The 17,443-nt window shown below is 42.2% G+C and overlaps 1 protein-coding gene across 8 annotated transcripts in view; it reads right to left on the reverse strand.

Moving 5' to 3' along the window:
* The window catches only part of CAMK2D (calcium/calmodulin dependent protein kinase II delta), a 166,828-nt gene that overhangs the window by 46,618 nt on the left and 102,767 nt on the right, over positions 1-17,443 (reverse strand). For all 8 annotated transcript variants that reach the window (XM_082482393.1, XM_082482390.1, XM_082482391.1 and 5 more), the window contains exons 5-7: positions 13,025-13,090; positions 10,345-10,417; positions 4,053-4,155 (exon numbers count right to left, since the gene is read on the reverse strand). In XM_082482393.1, the coding sequence (XP_082338519.1) occupies positions 4,053-4,155; positions 10,345-10,417; positions 13,025-13,090 (242 nt within the window). The remainder of the gene's footprint in view (positions 1-4,052; positions 4,156-10,344; positions 10,418-13,024; positions 13,091-17,443) is intronic.

Raw genomic sequence — 17,443 nt, forward strand, 5'->3', positions numbered from 1 at the left:
GAAGAGCACATGGTCATGACTTCAGTGAAAAAGAAAAAATAGTCAACTGTTATTTACCAGGTAATTCTATAACAGGTCAGAGGGATCCCAGTACGAGCCTGTGCTTTTCAGAAAAGTATTGCTAAGAGTAGTAATTACTTCAGCAAAAACAACTCTGGAAACTGTCTGTGCAGCGTCTAGAAAGGACCGCATCACCTTGTACTCCGATCACCGCGTGATTTAAGTAGGTATCCAGAGGCCCAAGACAAATGCTCAACTTTGAACTCAACCTTGTTGAGTTCAGTGGTGCACGGGCACACGAGAGCGCAGGTTGCTCAGCCTAAACAGCTTACGGGCTCAAAACCCTCTTATGCAAAGATTACATATATGCTTAACTTCATAAACGGTGAGCATGTCTCAAGTCAAACCCGCTTTGAAGGTTAACTACCATCCCACAACATAAACTTAAATTGAGACAGAGAGGAGAGATGTATCTTGAGCACACAGCAGAGGAGGTCACTGCAGTAAGATCTGCCCCGGGCTTCCACCGCCCCCCGCCAGACATACAGCCTCTCAGCACCACTCCTGCAAGGGTTCCAAAATAAAATGGCAGAATAAACCACGTTAGGTTAAACAGCGCAAGTTGTCCGCTTTTGCTAACACGCCTCCCTTCGACTCAAGAATGAAAACTCAAAGGAGCAGACCGGTGAGAAGACAGGGAGAAGGTGGCAGCACGGGGACAGGAACAAGCAGCTGAGGGTAAGGACAGGGCAGCAGCCTTCTCCTCCCGCACAGCCGGATCCAAAAATACAACCTGCATTTAATGCAACTAGCACACTAATTCAGCGAAGCTACTTTCAACGACTTTAGCGGTGCGTATTTCAGTCCGGGCTGCAGGGCTGGACTTAAGATGAGATACAACTAGGACTAAATCCGGCTACCAGTGAGTTAACTGCAGTCCTTCCACTGACTTCTGCCAGGGGGCAATGAGTCACCTGCCACTTGCCCGGTACATTGAACACCTGCACTAGCAGGGTGGGGTGTTGCAACTGAACCCTCCAATGCTTTTCTACAAACAAACAGGCAAGGAACAGGTTTGGTTTACAAACGCGCAGCCCAGGAAAGTACTCCGTTGCATCCGAACAGGCAGAGCTGTAGGTAGTTTCCCGCTGAGGCAGAGCCGTGGTTTAAGCAGAAAAGCGACCGTCACACCAGAGGACTACACCCAAAAAAAAAAAGAAAAAAAAAAAAAAGAAAAAGAAAAACATACTGATGCAGAGCTATAATTAGAATCAGAGCACGCCATGAGTCACTAAGTGCTGCAGAATCCAGTGGAAAGCAGAAAAATCTTCTGGACTGAAGCAAGAAAAAGTTCAAGATGTCGAACACATCTGAGTGTGTGTTTTGCCTTGGTAACGCAGCCATAAGACGAAGGCAGGCACTCAGACCGTTACGGAAAGGTTTTGCAGAAGAAGTTCCAGAAAAAGTACAGAACCCACTAGTCTTATTGAATACCACAATTTAAAAAAAAGAAAGAAAAAAAAAAAAAGAGCCACACTAGACTACTTTCTTTCTATTACCTCGCTGCCAGATTACCTCTTCCTTACATACATATTTTGAAGACATTCTGTTCCATCTCCTTTCTATCAAGTTCAGCACAGCAATCCTCATGACGCTACGAGTCTAAACCAAGCACTTCACGAGAACCAAATGACCAAAAAATAAAGTGCAAGATTTTACAGGGAATTGCAACCTCCAGTGCATCATCTGCATCCATACAGATGCATCATCTAGGGAAAATATCCCCGAAGCCAAGTTGATTCTGCCGATTTTTTTCTGGAGATGCTTCCTGTTTACCTGATGCTTTTGTCATTATAACCAATGACTCGTGTTTTGTCTAATTTCTATGCCACTCCTTTTGTACTGTGTATTTGTTAATGTGCAAGAGCAATCTCCTCTGTCTTTTGCGGATTATTGAAATCCATTTATATAAAGGCTGGGATTTAAAACAGCAGGCTGGCTTATAAAGCTACCAACATATGTCCAACGGTACTGCCTCTGCATCCACACGTAGTTATATCCTAGATTTCAAACACTCCAATCTCTCAACCCGCTGCCTGCACAAAACCCTTTGTGCTTCTATTCTAAGCTTTGACAGCAAGCTCACAATCACTTTGTTCAATTTTAAACTGCGTTTTCTAGCTGCTGTAAGTGAGAATAGGTAGCTGCTATAAATATTTTATTCTGTACTTTTTCCCTCTTGGGATTTACAATAAATTGTGTCCTGCACTTACTTCACATCCGTCCCAAGAGGGTGGTATGTAAGAGAGACTCATCATGTTTGTACATTCCTATTATTTAAAATGACCAGTATTAAATCTTTTTCACCATTTTCCTTTGGGCATCCGTTAACTGTAACAAACAATCTGTAATGAGCTTTTTTTTTTTCTTTTAAATTAACAAAAAAAAAAAGGAGTACTTTACAGTGGAACTGCAGAGAAGTGCATAATATTTAACTCACTGCCCCCCATCCTCTCATCATCTGAAGCGGAGCATTGTACAGGACACTAAGATACACCGCAGGTATGGAGCCCGGTTTGCACTGTCAGGTGACACCCCCAGAAGGGCAGACCCCCGCCCTTTCCAACATTTCATGAGCGGGAATGAAGCACAGAAGGTGGTCACATGCACTCATGCGGTTTGCTTCCACGCTCCCATACATCTCTGTCACCTTCACCACCAAACAAGCATACTCTTGATCCCTTCCAGGCGAAGACAGTGTTTTCAAGATCACTGAAGAGGCTGAGAAACTCCAGTCCCAACTTCAGAAGATGTCTGTAAGCTGTGGATAGACAACCCTTTCCGGACTACTGTGCAACGTTCCAGGTGCTTTTAACCACCCTTCACCATCCTGGGTTTATTATCTACTATGTAAGTTGCTTACTATATTAACGATTGTACCTTTTTAATAAGCCAGCTGATTTTGACCTCAGTGGGTCAAAGAACAGTTTTGCGAACAGTTTTACTTGCAGGTGTGAAGGGGCAGCCACCTCTAGGACAGCAATATGAAGAGCTGGGACAGGTCACTTGTACTGTCACAGGAAGATCTGGATGTGGGTGACTGTCTACAGCCGCAGGTACTCACCCCCCCCCCCTTTTTTTTTTTTTTTTTTGCATTCAAGTCACATTCCAAAATGCTTCAGAATTAAATTGTCAGGTATTTCCAGCTGACAGACAACTGTTCAGACAAAGTGTTTTGATGGCTGGGCGGGTACCTTCAGCAGTATTAACCTACGGTCTCACTCCTCAGGCACACGAGCACCTGACTGGAAACCAGCCGTCTCCTTCCCGGCTCTACACCCCTATTTCCTTCCTCTAGATACACAGGGGAAAGCGGGGGAAAAGGGGCTTGCGTGCGCCCAAGTCAAAACTTACTCGCTGACAAAAGCTAGGACAAGCCAGGAACCAGAAAACCTAAGTTTCAGGGACAAGAAAAGTCAGTGGCACTCGGACTACATGCAAAAGGTGCATTTGTAAAGCTATATTTACTAGAAGCACGAATTTAAAAACCCTCTCCCTCCATCCTACCTCGTACCAGTACTGCTGTGTTGGCAGAATCCCCAGTATGAACACGGCTGTGCCAACAGAAGAGACCTCTGCCCATTTATTCTAAGTGGTTTGGTAAGGTGATTTACCTTTGCTAGTGAAGAGGAGGCTATGGGGCAGAGACACTTCTTGTCTAAGCGAGCGCCGAGATTTGGAAATGTAGCCACGGGTCACTTTCGAAATCTTGGTGGTTTTTTTTTTTTTCTTTTTCTTTTTTAAACAAATAGGTTCTGCCGCCAAGCTCTGTTTAATTCAGTGAGAATTACAGATAACATTCTTCCTGGATAAAAAGGTCTAAAGTGTAGCCCCAGCTGTAGAGATTGAACTATGAACAAAACACCTCTTAAAGCTACATATCAAGTCGCCGCACAGCTCTGCGTTTTACCCTAGGGTGAGAGCTGGGCGGTTCGGGAGGCTTAACGGCTACGCTGAATAAATGGCGAGAAAAAACCCAAATATTGACTTACCAAACCAAGCCTGTTGTTCTCCTTGGACTTCTATAGCCAATCCAAAGTCCGCCAGTTTTACTGCTGCTCCCTTGGATTTGCTAGCTAAAAGTAAGTTCTCAGGCTTTATTCAGAGAGAGAAAAAAATTGAGATGAAAAGATAAGTAAATATATTTTAGACAGGTTTTCACTTTTTTTAGTTATGGTAGTCTGGAAAAGAACAAATACTTAGAGGAGTGAAAAAGACAAAAAAACCCCACGCGTTTTCTCCATGAAACTGCAAAAACTGCACTTTCCATTCCTATTTGGAAAGAACCGCCAGGCCTGTAATCAGCCTGCACGATCCCATGACAGCAAGACTAAGGACAGTGTGCAGATCGACCAGATCACATGGAACCGCGACACCTCTCTGTGTGATAGGACAACTCGGAGACTCCTAAGAGCTCACTACCGGAAAAATGCTGCAGAAAAGCCCCCAAAAGACACAAATTCTTTGATCCCCGATCCTATGCAGTTTGCAGGATTAGGCACCTGTAACTGTCAAGCGTAAATATGTTTTGCATGACAGCTTAACAATAACAGACATATTATTATATTTGTATTTAGAGGGCAGGTGTATTTACATTGCAAATCTTTCAGCTTGCCCACCTTTGTGCTTGCGGAGAACCTATGACAAATAACGATGCAAGTTTGCAGAAGTTCCCACTTTGCTTTTCTTTTTTTTTTAGGGTATGTTGGTCACGTCTGAAATCAAATGCTACGGTACACTCACACAATTGAAAGGGAAGGGTTTGAACACGACACTGGTGTTCGTTCTACTGTTCATAATGTGTCCTCTTAACTTCACGTAGCAAATACATCAAATGCAAATTGTCCAGCTAACTTTATTCTATGCACCTTAACCTCTTTTTAAAAAAATCCCCAACTTACAAAATACAGAACTACAGATTATTTCAGAGAACTCTGACCGCTATAGTATTGTCTTGCCATTTCTTTCTTTTCTACATCCATTATTTTTTAAAAAAAAGGTTCTGTTCTACATTTACATAATAACCAAACCTCACTTCCGAGGGTATTGCTGTGACTCTCCCAGAAGGAATTTTTGGAGTGATCTATAACAAGGGAATGCACTATTTCCAGTCTGGCACTGGGGACCCAATCCTGCAAACTCTTTTACGCATATTTCCTTTTAAACCCAGCAGCAGCCATACAGGTGTCCAAGGGACTATTTATGTGATTACAGTTAATCCCACACAGGTACTGAGCTTGGAAACAATTAAGATCATAAGCTTCTTTCAGCAAAGGCTATCTTTAATACATCTGTCAAGTATCCAGCAAAATATGCTTAAGCCTAATTAACACCTCAACCACTGTGACACTTCTATTAATTAACAACACAACTGGCCCCGACAAACTCTTTAGTCTAAAGGTGATTTCTTCCCCTCTCACCAAACTGTAAAGGAACATTTTTTTCAGCAATTTACAAACACCATTCTCTCACTCATCCCTTTGTTGCTATGTCGTAGAAAAGACAGTATTAAAACCCCTTCATCAGTAGTTACTTGATGAACCTTCTATTTCCACATTTTTTTTTTAAATTGAGACTAAGGCCTCGCAGAATAAAATATAACTTTTCTATTCACTTCAATTATCAGTAATCAACTACAGTCTATCAACCACTGACTGAACAGCTGAGGACTCTTCTCTAGGTTCATCAACACTGATGTCAGCAATGTCACGCTGCTTGTCATTTCATTACACTAATTTCACCACAATCCCGTAGTTCTCGAAGGTTTCCTATCAGAGGGAGAGAAGTTTACAGTTAAGTACTTCCCGGAATGCACTCCTTATATAAACCTCTTAAAGCAAGGGATGATCCCATTTGGTTGTGACCTTCAGTGAGCCAAAAGCAGTGAAATGCCTCACCCTCTCGGTGGAAACACAAGCACTAACCTACCAAGCGCGTACCACTTCCCAACACCCGATCCCATTCGAAATAGTAGTTCTGTGGTTTCTGCTGCTGAGGATCTGAGGATTTTTGGCTGTTTGCGTTTTTTTTTTTTTTTTTTTTTTCTTTTCCTTTGGGATTTGTTTTTTTTTAAATTCCATTACGTGTCTTTGCTCTGCCAGTCAAAGTGCTCTGCAGAAATGCCATTGTACAGGTGAATGTGTTTCAACAGAAGCTGAAGCAGATTTCCCGATTTACTCCTGTGCCAGACACCAGCCTTTTGGGCAATGGTTGTGTGGGACTATGCGCTTAAACAACACGCAGCTGTCATTTCGGGCTGACGAGAGGCATACTACATAATTAGCATGCATTAACTTAGAATGACTGCAATTACTTGGAAAACATTAACAGCCCAGCGCGGGGCACTCAGGACTCGTACTTTGGATTCAATAGTGTCACCTTGTGTCACCGGTAGACTGGCTGCAGTCAGGCACGTAGAATGGCACTGTTAACGACTAAAATGACTTACAAATACGTTAACATGATTTATGTGTTATTTTTTCCAAAGTTCTTTAATTCTTAGAGCTCCAGTATTTATGCCTCTGTGTATTTTTCCTTGAATATAACTAGAGCATTGGCTTTTTGGGGGGAATGTATTGAGAGGGTCATATTCATAGAGCTTCACAAAAGCAGCAATGCCGCTGACTGCCAAGAACCGGAATTCCTACCGGGAAGCGCGCTTTTACCACCTGTTAAAGCCAGACTGCCACTAACAGGTTAATTTTTTCCGGATCTAGGACCCACCAGCACCCTGACTTATACCAAGGATTACAAACAGAGCAGCAACAAGTGCTTCCACAGGTCCTAAGAGGCTGCAAAAGCTACGCTCCGTTTGCTACTAAATTACACTAAAAGGAAAGTTAAATAAAACGAGATTGCCCAAAACCTCCTCCTCTCGTTGCCCTCCCCGCCCTCAAACGTGCCATCAAATTGTGGTCAGAGTTATCGGGGAAAAAGAAACCCATCAAGTTTTGCAGTTTAAGGATCCACGCCAGGCCATAACCACCTTCTACAGGTCTTGCAGTTCTCATCTTGGGCCTCGGCATCTTCTTTTTGGTAGAGAGAGTTCTGCTGGGATTTCTCCACAGTTTTTCATTTCACTCTTTGGTTTTTCTCTTTTGCCACAAAGTAGTCACGGAAGAAGGACGGTCTTCCGCTTCCTGAAGTTGTCACTTTCAGAAGTGAACCCGGGTACTCCAGCTTGGCAGACGCCTTTTTTTCCTCATACCGTTTCTCCTAATTCATCCTGAATTTGCCAGGGTAAGAAATCCACACACGGTTTGGAGCAGGGAACAGCTGGATTTAATGCATTTCCAAAGAAAAAGCTACTTTGCGTGAATGTATGAAAAGTACTAGAAAGCATGCCTTGTTCTATCAGCTTGCACAGCTACAATCCCTTTTTCTCCAATTCCTTTTCATGCTAGAAGCGTAGCACTGCGTGTACGGTGAGGACAGGAATCGCTGGAGCAGCTGCACAAATCTGACAATCCCTTCATTTAAACTTGTTCCGTGTTATCCGCCTGCCACGCAAGATTTACGGGTTGGATAAGAGACTCATCAGCCTCCTGTTGTACAACCGTGACACGGGGAAATCCAGAAGCACAAAACGGGGAGAGAATTTTGTGTATGTCTTTGGAATCCATCATGCTCTCTGAGCTTTCAGAGCGTAACCCTTTACGTCCCTACAGGACACCAACAGAGACTTTATAAATTCAGACAATGACTACAACACTTGTTTACTTGGGAGTGGAGGATGGCAAGGAAGATGACGGCATTCTGGTTCCAACGTTATTACTAATGATAACCACCAGACAACTCCTATCCTAGGAGGAAACTCCAGCTCCCCATAACTCACTCAGAAAGGAAAAGAAGAGACAAAGAAGCTGTGCCAGAAGGAATTTGCGTGTTTCACTGCCTTCGCCCACCCGCCATTTTTTCTCTGCCTTTGTAAAGGACCTGGTATTTCAGACAGTGCACTTCCATTTGATTGCTAAATAAACAATCTTCTTTTACTTGAGGATCTTGAAGCCCAAGTGCCCAAATTAAGTCCTCTCCCTTATCCACACAGCTAGTTTCCTACCATCTTTGAGACAGACTCGTCTCCCTGAGCTTCCCAGTAAAAGATGATCTTTACTTGTTTCTTTCCATGCCAACATGCTTTAAACGCAGAGAGCATTTCCGCAGCAGGTGTCTCCAGCCAGTTGGATAGATGTTCACGGTTAAGAAAGAGGCAACACTCTTCTTAAAACAAGACTTTGCTTTCTGAAGCGTCTATCCCAACGCTACCATTTGTCCAGAGGGAACTCCACTCCTCAGGTGATCATGGTGAGAACACAGTAGAAATTCCCGCTTTCTAATGATGTTCTGTAGCCCAGCCATTGTCTGGAGGAGAGAGAGGTCTTTGTGCCAGCAATCCCACAGCAGCTGGCCTTTCATCACTAAAATGCGTGACATGCAAATGCTAGTGTGCTTCCCAGAAGCACTCCCAAGTTATGCTGATGCAAGACGGAAAGTTCCCCCCACACCCTGCCCCAAAAGCTCTGGATGACAGAGAGGAAGAGAGCATATTGAACGAATAGACCAAATGCCTGAAAAGCAACTCCTGTTCTCCCTGGTACTGACAACGGTTGGACTTGATGATTTTAAAGGTCGCTTCCAACCAAAAGGATTCTATGAACTTGATGATCTTAGGTCCCTTCCAACCAAAAGGATTCTATGAACTCGATGATCTTAGGTCCCTTCCAACCAAAAGGATTCTATGAACTCGATGATCTTAGGTCCCTTCCAACCAAAAGGATTCTATGAACTTGATGATCTTAGGTCCCTTCCAACCAAAAGGATTCTATGAACTCGATGATCTTAAAGGTCCCTTCCAACCAAAAGGATTCTATGAACTCGATGATCTTAAAGGTCCCTTCCAACCAAGAGGATTCTATGATCTTGATGATCTTAAAGGTCCCTTCCAACCTAGACGATTCTATGATACTATGACAAGAGGTGCCAGCAGACTCTGATGGACAATAAGGTATTGGCAAGCCTGTAGCAGATTTTCTCCAGTGAATGTTAGCGGTTTGTTCTTGTGCATAGGTGAAACGAAGTTAAAAAACCAACCAAACAAACGAAAAAAAAAAAAAAAAGGGAGAAAAAAAGAATAAAAAAATGGGGGAAAATAAAAAAGAAAAAAAGGAAAAGCGTTTACATTTCCACCGGTGAAGGCTGTGTTTGGCTAGGGTTTGCTGCTCTCCGCTCTGGCTGGGGAGGGCTTGGCGGGGCAGCAGCACTCACCTTGAGGTCGCGATGGACTACGCCCATCTGATGGCAGTGGAGCACAGCCTCCAGGATCTGCTGAATGCAATGACTGCATGCAAAGACCAGGGGCGCGGGTTAGTGCCCAGCGTGCGCTGCCCGCCCGCACGCCCGCAGCCCGGCGCGGGGCCGGTGGCGGGGGCCGGGGGTGGCGGGGAGGGGACCGGGGCCGGGCGGGCACCGCGCTCCCCGCGCCGCGCTCCCGTGCCGCACCGCCCCGCGCCGCTCAGAGCACGACGGCCTCAGGCTGAGGGACCCCGCCTCGGAGACCTGCTTGTTTTAGGGGTTTTAATTTGGTATTCTTCTTCTTCTTTTTAATTATGTGTTTTAATAAAAATTGTCAGAAAAGCATACAAATTTTGCCAATAATTCGTTGACGGGGTCGTATTAAATACTTGGCATGCTCTGTGCTTTTTCCTCCTTTACTCAGAGGCATCAGAAATTACAGCGGCCGCTGAGGCAACAAAAAAGTACCCCACTCCAAGCGAGGTGTTTTAGGTAAACTATTAACTTCTCGCCGTCCAATTTAGCCGGCAATTAGCATCACTTGCCTGAGGGTTCGTCATACTCTAACGCAGCAGCGTGCGACCGGTTTGTTCTGCGACTGCAGCCCGGGGTCTCAGAACAGAAGTGGCGTTTAAATCTGCAAGCTGACATACATCACAGCCAAAGTTCACCTCCATGTGCGTACACAGCGATACATGGACAGCCGGAAGAGACCACCAGACACGTTCGACAGCATGGGATAAATCCAGCGCCTTGGAAGGAGACAGGTTTTTTTTTTTGGCAACCATTCCCCCTTTTGCCATGATGTATATTAGGCCTGTAGACTTGCAAACTGGAAAGAGGCGTCATGCATTATTTTGTTCGTCTAGTTGTTTTGAGGGTGAGTAGGATAGGCAAGGGAACATTGCAGACAACCCACCCTCTGCCCCTACCCAGCGGAAAAAAAACCAACCCAAAACTCTTATATCCAATTGATGGGCACCAGATACTGACCTTCAGGTCTCTGTGAACTATGCCATTTAGATGACAATGATTAACACTTTCTAGAATCTGCTGTATACAATGACTGCAAAGATACAAGGGCAGAATGGAAGGGAGAACATTTTAAAGGCACATAATCACATTAAATACAAAATAAAATAAAACTTAAAAAAATTATAAAGAACAAAACCAATTTTACACCTCCTGACAAGTCTCGATTGCACATTGAACTGGAACAAAACAATGTTGAATATAGAGATATTTCCAGCTCTAACACATCCAAAAACCAAAGCAAAACAAAAAAGAAAAACCCAACCAAACCAAACAAGACAATTAACGTGGAACATACGACAACTACGAGACAGAATTATTAGACTGTATTTTCATTCAGCAGTGTGGAAGCTTTTTTCAGTTTCCAAAAACTGCTATAGGAAAAACAAAGTGGAGGCAATAAAACAATTAGTGATATGTTTTGGTTTTTAAAATTTTTTACAGTGAAGTTAACATTGCAACAAGCGCTAAAACAAGAAAACGCTCAGAAATGAAATGATATGTGGAAAACAAATGAAACAAAGAAAGTCAAAAGCTAAGGAAAAGCAAAACATTTCTCATCTTGAATCTGATGGTTTCTTAAAAACTATTAGTAGCACAAAGCCAAGTCATTCAAAAAGGTGGCATACATTTTCATTTAAAATATCGTCAAGCACTAGTTTAATTAGGAGTCACTCATGAAATGGAAATCCACATTAAAAATGTAGACAGATGTTTTATTTTGGTGCTTTGAATAATTCAATTAGCACCTGTTTTCCCATGCCCAGGTTTGCAAGTTTTGGCCACCCTACACAATGCCAAAAAGCACAACTAAAGTATTCATCTTTTAGAGCACCGGAACATTTTCAGATGTTTTTCGGCACCACAAGAGCTTGTAACTTTTTCTTTTAATAGATATCCTTGTGGCAGAAGTCAGTGACTGTAAGTCATCCACAGTAGTCAAGGGCCACGGATTTGATGCTGCTCATCCAGAACGTTTTGACCATGGAATTCAGAAGGAATGGTCAGAAATCAGTAACTGGAGCCCAAGCCTGAAAACCCTTTCTTATGCCAGTAGTTCACAACTCATTGAACTGGACTGCTTGTACGAGTAACGACTACTGGCGTGAGTAAGGGCTTGCAGGAGCAGACCAGCAGTACAGTCCTAGGATAGGCATCTGTAAAGTCCGTTAACTATTTCTACAGGGATACACACACACAGGCACTATATATATAGATATAGATATATATATACACACGCACATGAATATATATATAAATATATAAAAATACAGAGATGCACGATAACTAGGTATTTCACTTATTTGGTCAAGTTTTTACTGAATATATAAAATGCATATATATATCCTCTCTCTATATATATGCATAGCCCCTTCCAATATGTCGTAATTCTAGAACAGAAAAAAAATCATTGCAATTTTTCCTTTTAAATCACAAGTATCTTAAAAAACGCACAATGACACCATATGCTGGCCTTTGGCATCAATATTAGAAATTTTGCTTGAATCGCAGCAGGCACAAATTCATTCAAAAATGTTTTAAACATAGCCCCTCTCCTTCCACCTCACCTAAACGACTAATTTTGTTTTCTTTTCTACAGCATGTTTTGCTATGTGTCGTTCCACATTTAAAAGCTTAAAGCAACGATGCTTCTACCATTCCTACAGAAATTAGTGAGAGCAATAAACAGTGGAAGCTTCCTAATATGCAGTGTAACTTCTTGTTTGTTCTTTATTATCCTACCACTGTCGTTAGGGACACTTAATGCTTTCCGGTCATTTGCCAATTAATTCCAAATATAAATGAAGAACTGAAAATTATATGTACTAAATATGTTATCAGTGGTGGTGTGTGATTACGAGCACACAAAAACATGAGGCTTCTTTAAATTTACTTTGAGATAAATTTTCTGTGAAGTGTAGTGATAGAACATATTTTCTTTCAAGTAACTGACTGCAATGTTTAAGATTTGTAATTATATGAGAATACTTAAGATTTATTATTATATGAGGGCATACAGATTCGGAGATGGAAAAATGGTCCTGATACTTTACGTCAGCATGCAAATTATGATAATTGTCAATTTATTCTTCAAGTTTTTCAACAAGCACTTGCAGAAAATTGCTAGAGATTTCAAATTTGAGCTCAGACTATGAGATGCACAGTATAATTGCTTGTTGATGAAACACAACAAAAATGTTCAAATATGAAATTAGTACTTCTGGACCAAGAACAAAAATGGTATTTAATGTAAAATTCTTTCAAGACCAATGTATATTTCAAATTTCGATCAGCAAATGTAAGAATCCCTATAAGATACAGCTGAAATGTTACTTCCAGCTTTGCAGAGGAGAAAATCAGGTAAGATTTTAACAACTTCACAAGTTTACAAAGTTTTTAATAAACGGAGATCAATTTCATCTCTTCCAGATCAGCAGACATCGAGACTTCACACAAGTTCTCCACCACACAGTCGTGAGCTCAAAACGCCAAAGTGTGCCCTTCCAAGTCTAGGAGAACTCTAGCAGAACTCCAAGAGTCCCACAGGCTGGGCTAGTGAAACTGATGCCAAACACCATGAGATATTTAAGTCGCTATCCTAGAATTATTAAGGGAAACTTTAGAAAACCAAATGACTTACCTGGCATCTGCTTCACTATAATATTCTCTTGCAACTATGTCTTCAAACAATTCACCTCCAGTGACTCTGTTCGAAAAAGCAAGATGGGAAAGGAGATTTCAGAAGTGAACAAGTGCATCTTAAATTAACTTGACAGGAAGAAGTCAGAGAGAAATAGCTGAAATATTTGTACAGAAACGCAAGAGGTCTTGACCAGCAAGGTGAAGGAACTAAAGTGGAAGGTTTGTCCATCCAAATCATTACGTGAATAAAAAGGATGCGGGGGAAGAGCAATCATAACTAGAGAAGGAAAGCAAAGAGCAGCAGTTTATTGGGCGAGATGCCATACGTCGGTTAAGGATGTCAAGAGTAAGCAGTACAACTACAAGAACAAAGGGAACTGACCAGCCAGGAGAATTGTGGCCGAAGTTCAGAACACTTTGGGATAAATTGAGAACTGCAATGTAAGACACGTAAGAAAGGAGAAAACAATAACGCTGAAGAGGGAGAAGGGTCTTTAAGCATTGGTCAAAACAACCAAGGTGCACTCGTGTGCCACAGTGCTTTTTGTGCTTTTGCTAGAAGGAGCATTACTGAGTTGGAAGGAGAGTATCAGCAGAAGCGGAGTACCTTAATCAGTTTAATGGCAGGGTTTTTTTCCTAGAAAATTTTCGGTTATCGTTGTTGAGAAAGTAGAAGCAGTTTAGCGAAAGTGCCACTTAAAATAATTTAAGAGGCATTAATAGTACGAGGGAAGAACTGTATGATCCGGAGGACCAGTAACAGAAGCAACCGTGCCTGGTTGCTTACTTAGGATTTCATTGTACAACCAGTGGTTTAATAGTAGGAAGTGGTTAAAAAGAAATAAAACCATGTTGTTATAACCCAAAGATGACAGTCCAGAATGAGTCACCAGCAGGACGCTGCCACAGTCTTGGAATACATTTGAACTAGGGTGACAGCAACGTCCTTAAGTACAGCAGTAAAATCCCTCCTCGTATTGTATGCCGTTCTGGCCGCTCACGTTCAGAAAAGGGAATCGAAACAGCAATATGAGCAGAAAATTGCCACTAGGCTATCCAGTCACTTACTCACCGTAACTTCGCAGAGAAGCAAAGTCACTTTAGCTTGGCGAAACAAAGTTTAAGAGGGATGAAAATAAATACTGAAGACAAAGAGCACAAAGCGTGGTCTCCACGGAGGAGCGTTGGAAGGGAAAATATTGGTACATAATAACTAAGCATACAATACCTGTGAATAAATATAAGGTTAAAATCCACAGAAGTTTTCTAACAATCATAAAACTGGTGTAATTAAACAGGTTTTGGTAAAGTAACCGAGAGAGGTGCTCTATTTTTAAAATGAAGATTGATGAGCTTTTAAATAGAATCATAAAACTTGGCTGCCTGTGGAGTGGACTCAAAGAAGCTGGAGGGACTTTCCTGTACTGCACTCTTAACGTTTCTCTTTTATGGCATACACTGGTGTACTTTCACAGCTAAATGCAAACGTGCTGCATCGAACGGCTGAAAACAGACGCGAGCCTTGAAAACGCACAGGCTGGGGAGTACCCAAGCGCTGACCAGGGCACCCGAGCACAGCCTCCACAGAGAGGATGCACGAGTTAGTCCGATTCCTGCTTTCCCAAACCTTGATCCTATGAGAAATTAATTCCTAGATGGCAGATCCACGTTCGTATTTCACGACCGTTTATGAATGTAATGAATTTTCATATAGCGCGTGATATTCTCAATAATTTGCAAACATAAAAACGAAGTGGGCTACAAGGTGCTTAAAGATTAAGCCGCTTAAAAAAAATCTATACTACAATAAATACAATTACTACTGAATACAATTAAGTTTAATGGGATTAAACAATTAAAAGTAAGGATACTTGGAATCTCCAATACCATAACATTCATTTGCACATCGCTGTACTAACAGTGCATTGTAGATCCCAGTTATTCCGTCACATTAGGCGACGACAGAAATGACCTGCTCAACCCCCAGCATAGCTCCTTTCCTCGAGAAGGCCAGTTGAAGAACTTTAATTTCATGTTTCCATTTCCATTTGGGCTACATCATCCTTCTTCTGAGTTAACACCTTACTGACTTTGAAAGTAATCACTTTCAGGTAACAGAATGCTATTTTGTACGAAAGTCTGCAATAAAATCCGGAGGAGGTAAAATAGCTGGCTGCCTAATTTGCATTCTCTTTCTTTTTGCCTTCTACCTTCCAGAAACTGACTTTGGTTGCTGTAACACAAAATGTTTGATTGATGCATATTTGATACCTCCTTTTTGCAGATATATTTGTCTACCACAGTTCTGGTAAAGAGGAATAATTCTCACTTTGTGATGAATGAAAAAACAAAGCATCCTTTGATCTTATTCTTCCCTAAAACACTCATTTTTGATCTAAGCCAAAAAAGAAAAGAAAAAGCTTTTGTCATCAAAGTGTGTTTCCGTGGGAGAGAACACCAAGCTGATGCTTGTTCTTCTCAAGCATTGAGGAAAGAAGTTGATATGCATTCTTATTTGCTGACACTAAATGTTTGCTTGGAATTCATAACCATTGTTAAACGATGGAAACATAAAAGCAAGAACAGAGCAGGCGAATTTCACTGACAACCAAACAAGCAGTCAACAGTTCCCATGCTCTGTCACTCCGATGGATACATCAGGAATAACTCTCAGGAGGCAGCTAAATGGCCATAATGAAGGAAGGTAGCACAGGGGACCGAGAGGCCAGAACTCACCTGCACCTCCTGAGCCTCTGACTCCGAGAAGACCATTATAGCTGTGTTAGTGGCCTTTGCTCATTGAGCGTGCAACAGCCCTCTGTCCTCGCAGCAAATAAAGGTCAACTGCATCACGATACAGGATGGCCAGGTTGAAGGACACGATCCTTCCCTCCCATTTGGCACTCCCGAGATCACACCTGGAGTACTGTGTCCCTTTTTGGGCTTCTTGGTACATGAACGACACTGATATAATGAACTGTGCCTAATGGAGGGCCACCAAGACGGGCAGAGTTGGAGGCACGTGGAGAGGTTGAGATAACTGAGTTTGTTCACCGTTAAGGTGGGAAGGCTCAGGAGAGATCTCATTGCTGCCTACAACTCTCTAATGGGTGGATATGCAGAGACAGCACGAAAGGCTAAAGACAAGCAGAAACACCAGAAATACCAAATAGATGTAAGGATTTTTCTTCCTTTATTCTTATCATAGTTATTTACTATGCACTTGTTGCTCAAAGAGGTGGTGGAATCTCCATCCTTGAAGATGTTCTAACCTTGACAGATCCCTGAGCAACCCGATTCAACTGGACCTTGTTCGAGAAGGGGGTTAGACCAGACAACCTCTGGGGATCCTTATCGACCTACGTTATTCACTGATTTTATAAATAAAGAACAGAGCAGTTACCAATAAACTTTTTATACTCCATATAGTTTAATACCAAAGTGACTACAAAGCATTCTACCCCTTATTAGATGTCATTTTGTTAGGTGGATCTTTTTCCCCTGTGTCTTCAGCTATGAAACACAATGGCTAGGGAAGGGCATGAGAAATCTATCATGAATAAAGACTACACACATAGAAGAGAACCTTAGTGAGGAGGTTCTCCCTGCCTAGTGAAGGCCATGACCTGAAATGAAAGTGCGATGTCCTCTTTGGAGGACGCACGGCTCTGTGCTACTGCTCTGCTACCAGCAGGAGCTGGTAAAAAAAGCCTCTGCTGCTGATCACGCTGGTGTTTCCTCCTCCTAGCTTACATTTCTTATTTCTTAAATTGCTTTCATAACGAAGGTGCACGGAAGCAGGCTCACAACATTACAGTGGCCATATACTTTTTACTTTTAGCTGTGACCTTTCTACTTCTGAAAAAGAAAGGTTCAGGCACTTACCCTATGCATAGATCGTTCTGCAATTAGGCTTTTTTTCTGGGTATTTTTGTTTCTTCTACACAGTACACTCCCTCCACTTGGAATTCACCAGCAACACCAGGGTTGTAAATGTGCCAATTGTTGCGTCTCATCGAGTGCGTTAAAATGGGAGACACTGAGGAGAGAATCTCATTGACTTGCACAAGAGAGTCTTCAAATGCTACAGATGTTTCCGTTCAGATACAGCAATTAATGCTGACAGAATTGATTGGATTTGAACTCATCTAACATCATCATTAACGCTGAAGACAATCCTATTCATGCTTAGCGACTGAAATGGGCCAACAGAGAGACGCAAATGCTAACTACAGTTGCCTTAACCAGTAAGGGGAGTAAGAAACTTTGTGGAGTCCATTACTAACCTTACCATTCACACTTTATTGACCTGCAAATCACTTCACTATAGCTACTGAGAGAAACATAACAGGAGGAAGTCCTCTGCTTGGGAGAAGTATCACAGAAGGCTATCTTAGTTAATTTTCTAAAATACGTA

This window comes from Vanellus vanellus, assembly GCF_965231255.1.
Source record: "Vanellus vanellus genome assembly, chromosome: 4".
In the NCBI taxonomy this organism is placed as follows: Eukaryota; Metazoa; Chordata; class Aves; order Charadriiformes; family Charadriidae; genus Vanellus; species Vanellus vanellus.